At 46.7% G+C, this 5,000-nt stretch overlaps 1 protein-coding gene across 1 annotated transcript in view; it reads right to left on the bottom strand.

Annotated features, from left to right (window-relative positions):
• The window catches only part of prex2 (phosphatidylinositol-3,4,5-trisphosphate-dependent Rac exchange factor 2), a 94,310-nt gene that overhangs the window by 72,637 nt on the left and 16,673 nt on the right, over positions 1 to 5,000 (bottom strand). Inside the window, exons 2-3 of the mRNA XM_060045735.1 lie at positions 2,599 to 2,670; positions 1,557 to 1,679 (exon numbers count right to left, since the gene is read on the bottom strand). Of these exons, the coding sequence (XP_059901718.1) occupies positions 1,557 to 1,679; positions 2,599 to 2,670 (195 nt within the window). The remainder of the gene's footprint in view (positions 1 to 1,556; positions 1,680 to 2,598; positions 2,671 to 5,000) is intronic.

Below are 5,000 nucleotides of genomic sequence, written 5' to 3'. Positions count from 1 at the left end.
GAGCCTGAAAAGAAAACACATCATATTTAATCCATCATCTGGGACGCAGGAAGATAAAGGGGGTTAATTACATCCTTCCAGCCATGTGCCCCCAGATCACATGACACAGTAATGGATGCAGTGTTAGCAGTTGTTTGAGGACAATGCGTTTTAATCTGTGCACCTGAAACAAGCAGGAAAAATAACAACACTGGCGACCGCTATAGACAAGAATTTCCATTTATGTTACCTAGACTTCTCAATATCGCCCAAGTTTGGTTTTAATTCGCTCTTCTCCACTCTAAGCAGGTTAGCATGGTTACGCATCAATGTCGGCCTTAAATGCTGTTAAATTCAGGTGGATCGTTGGTCTCTCCTGATTGGTTCAGGAAAATCCAACCCCTACTGCAAAGAGGAGGAGAAGGATTCAGTCTGTACACTGGAGTCAGCCACCTTCGAAATCTGGTTACCCCGTAATAAATGTGATGCCTATAAATGATGCAATCAATTTGCTTTAGTTTATCAGTAAAAGGAACACGAGAGAGAGAGAGAGAGAGAGAGAGAGAGAGAGAGAGAGAGAGAGAGAGAGAGACAGACAGACAGACAGACAGACAGACAGACAGACAGACAGACAGACAGACAGACAGACAGACAGACAGACAGACAGACAGACAGACAGAGCTGTATGAGTGTACGAGAGAGTGAGAAAGAGAGAGAGTGTATGAGAAAGAGAGAGAGTGTATGAGAAAGAGAGAGAGTGTATGAGTTTACAAAATAGAGAGCGAGAGAGAATGAAAGAGAGAAAGATCCCTTTATTTCCCACAACAAGGCAAGATCAAGTGAATGCAAAACGTGACATGAATAGGCAATGCCAGATTATCCTCGGAATTACCTAAAATGATCCACCACAGCCTCTTATCCTAAAACATGTTGTATTGTCTGTCAGCACGGTGAGATCACATCTCCACCACTGAGGCCATAAACTCTAATCGGCAGGCCTTCAGTGGAATACCGCTCTGAGATCCTGGACAGAGAGAGAGCTCAGAGCTGAGATTTATTGGACTGTGAAGCCTATAGTTCATGCCAGTTCACTCGCCAAGACCTGCATCAAAGAAATATGATAGATAACGGCAGAAAACACTGCACACATGTGCCGTGCACACCGCGCGAGTGGGTAATCCAGGGAGATAAATTCACAACATGTGGCACAACTCATCTCATTCTGGGTCGTGAAACAGAATGACACAAACACACACACAAACACACGCACACACACATACATCGTACAATTGTACAAAAAGGACAAAAAGGACCCATCGTACAAAAAGGACCTCTCATAACCTAGGTGTATCGTCTCCATTTGAGGGTTTCTGATCTAAGATCCACGTGATTGCATCTCAGCGTTAGTGGCGGTTCGTTTGCAGCGAATGCAAGTCGTACAATGATATGGATTTGCCGATTAAATGTTCACTTTCAGGCCACCATCTGATCCCTACGCGAGTCCAAAAAAGTATGATGCAAGGCTCCTTTCTAGTGACACTAGGGAGTTCAGGGAGTGAGCGACAATTTGGACTTACGAATTGCAGGAAGCAGCGTCCGACTTCGTGGTGTGCGTGGGGGTCTGGCTGCAGAAGGCCCTCCACCATGGACAGGAAGTCCCTGTGGACGGCCAGAATCTCCTCCGTGTTGGAGAACAGCACCTAGAGACGGACGGAGACACCCAGGGATTTTAAAGATACGAGGCTCTTTATCACAACGCTGTCAGACCACCATTGCATCGCGCAGTATGATTATGTTCGTCGGCCAGACGACAGCTGTTATGTTTTGATCGCGGATGACGCAGATTTTTCGGAAGGAGCAAAACCACAGGCTCATTTCTGCCCATTACCAATCTGTCCTGTTGTGACAACAAGATCCAATACACAGTTTGTATTGGCGTGGAACAACATGAGTGATTAATCAAGCGATATCATCTTCATAATCTTATTCTAAATAATCTGAAGCTCTTTTACTGGATGACATGGCAGCTGTTTGGTGACATCACAGCCGCTCGCCCGACCTTTGGGCGACCTTTGTGCTGGTAGGGCTCAATGTTGCACGGCGTGTTCCCAAACAAACCCGCCGCACGAGGCAACGCATTCCAAAACAAGGGGATGGGCGACCCATAACCAGAGAATATGTGTTTACCTTCGAGAATAACCAAAGAGGCCGTGACCATTCCCTTCCCTGAGAGAAAGCCGCATTTATTGTCCTTCATCCTTCCGTCCGGAATCATTTATAAATAGATTATAGTCACAGCTGCTTCCTGGGACGCCCACCATTTTCTTTGCCTTTTCCAGTGTTCTTCTTCATTCTGAATTTGGCTATTTCGGTTTGAAAGAACGCCTCGCCTCCACTTCAGGGGCCAGATTTGCTCCACTCCCACTGTCGTTTCCGTCCCCGTCTTGCACTGTATTACACTCCCAAAACAGGGTTTTGTGTGCTTGCTTTTGGTGCGACTTATAAAGGGAATCAGTTTCCCTCTAGGAAAAAACAGAGCTCAATTCACGCTGGACGTTTCTCCACGGTCCAGATTACACCGTTGATAGCACAGATCATGTCAAAGAGAGCGAACCTCACCTTCACCGTCTCCTCTGTGATGTTCTTGTCGATTTTGGCGGCCGCATACTGGTGGAGCCGGTGCATAAACACCTGTGGGACAGATCAGGGAAAAGGCGGAGAAACAGTTAATACGTTAAGACATGGCAGAACCCCAAAGATCAAATTACATCCTGGCGTGCAACCGTTTTGTACCTTATTCGTAAAGGTTTAACAGGCCAACAAAACAACACAAAAAAAGGAAAAGCAGGCAGATCTGGGGTCTTTTTGTGCAGCTGCAACACCGGGCTGCCAGAACAAATTGCTAACCATCACAATGGACACCTGATACATGAGAAAGACAAGCCTCACACCGGAGCAGGGAGACGGGGAGAGAAAACATTGTAATTGGTGTGCAAGGTATTTCAAAGGCAATACTCCCTAGCCGGGGACAGGGAATTTGAGTGGATAACAGTGGGTTAACTGAGACGCTTTGGGAAATCTGGTGGCTTTCCCAAGACCCCTAAGAGACTGGGTCCCAGATTAGCCTAAACCTGGGAACATATCCTCCAGCAACGTTTTAGGGAGCTTTTCAAATCGTTTGTTGCACTGCCATTTTTTTTTTTGTGTGTGTGTTTTTCGGGGAGTACATTTGGAATACTTTCCGTCTGTTCTGAGCAAAGCGAAACGGTTGAATTATAGTGATGTACTCAAAAGCCCTCCACATTGAGAATACATTTGACGAATGCCAAACAAAGCCCTGACTCTGACAATACAATAAAACTAGATGGATGCATTTCATAGCAGAATGAGCATCAAATCACGCACCGCCCTAGCAGGGTGATTTCACTAATCACTCCACGCACATCACCAAAGAAATTGCCAACTAACAACAAATGTGAACTACCAGGGTGTACTTCTGGAGATTTGTGGCACAATGCGTAATAGCTATAACAAGACAGTTTCATGTAACCAAAGCACCACAGTTAAAATGAGGTAAGCTCTACTTCTCCACTGTTCGATCGCATGTAGTGTAATACAATACTGCAATTACATTCTGCTTGAAGACCTAGCCTGCAGTAGTAAGATAAGCCTGAGCACCTCAGAGGAAGTCGTGTGGGACGACAGGTCACTTCAAGCCCAGCGAGAAAACAGACGACAGCGGGAGCCGACCAGGCAGCAACGCCACCCGCGCATAATTAACTGGTCTGTCAGCGGGGATGACCTCGACACCACACAGAAATACATCACAGCGTCGCGAGAAGTACATTAATAGACGCACAAATAAGTGCATTAACTAGAAGTACATTAACAGGCACACAAAAAAACAAACAGAACACGTGCATGCAAATACGAAAATGTCTCACACTAAGATGCATTTAGAAGTACAGACATTGTAACTGGGGCGTCATACACAGACTCAGGAGTCATACACAACCAAACCACACGACAGACACACCCAACACTAACTCCACATACTAGTAAAGCAGCCCAAACGAGCCCCCCGCACACCTAGCCGGGCTAGCTAACGACTCTCACATCTGTGACCGTGCTCGACAACCCCCGAGGCCCGCCCCCGAGGAACACACTCTGGACACACAATGACTGGACACCGGTCACAGCCCCAGCAAGGGCCGTCTTGCCACCTGTTGCTTAGCGCTACCATACAACCCGACCTGGCCAGGGAAGGCACACCACCAGCGGACCAGTGCATTAACACCTCCTCACCAAGACACTCACAACGCAAGCTGTTGTTACTCTGTCGGTTTCAAGACAGGGGAAACGGATTTTCTTAGCCGATAGAAAAAGAAAACGAAGGAACAGATGGAGAATGCGGCCCCAAGCGGGCCTGAAACATGGGGGACATCTCCGTTCTCCAGCTAATGACGATAGCAGGGTTGTGTGGAAGTCCGGGGAAAACGTGTTTACAAGGGAGATTTATTGTTATCACGTTCCAGGTCACATAGGGACTGACTTTGGCGACGGGGGAATTCGACTGTATAGCTAAACGTCCTGAACGTGGACCCCGAGGGGAAAAACAAGACTTAAATAATCAACCCCTTTGTGGGGCTTTCTCAGCCCCTGATTACTATTCTGTAACAGTCTTCACAACTCAACCCCTCACTACCATTTACATCTGATTAGCAAGTATAATGTGTACAAACAGTCAGCAGACCTCCAACACCTCTTCTGGAAAACACATGAACAAAATGTACAATTATCTACGAGCCCATAATGTTTAGAATCTTGAAATCCCCCCAAAATAAGTTTCTAGTTCCTGATTGGTGTCTTTTCACTGCAGATCTGCCATTCAAGCTAATGACTATAAAGATGTACAACGCCGGCCTGAGACCCATTAGACAGGCTTCCTGAGACCTGGGATTCAAGGTTCGAGGGCTGAGTGATGACAACACATGGAGCACATGGTCCTCGCTGCCCAGCCC

This window comes from Gadus macrocephalus, chromosome 23 (genome assembly GCF_031168955.1).
Source record: "Gadus macrocephalus chromosome 23, ASM3116895v1".
Taxonomy (NCBI): Eukaryota; Metazoa; Chordata; class Actinopteri; order Gadiformes; family Gadidae; genus Gadus; species Gadus macrocephalus.
This window is presented reverse-complemented; position numbering and strand designations above follow the sequence as displayed.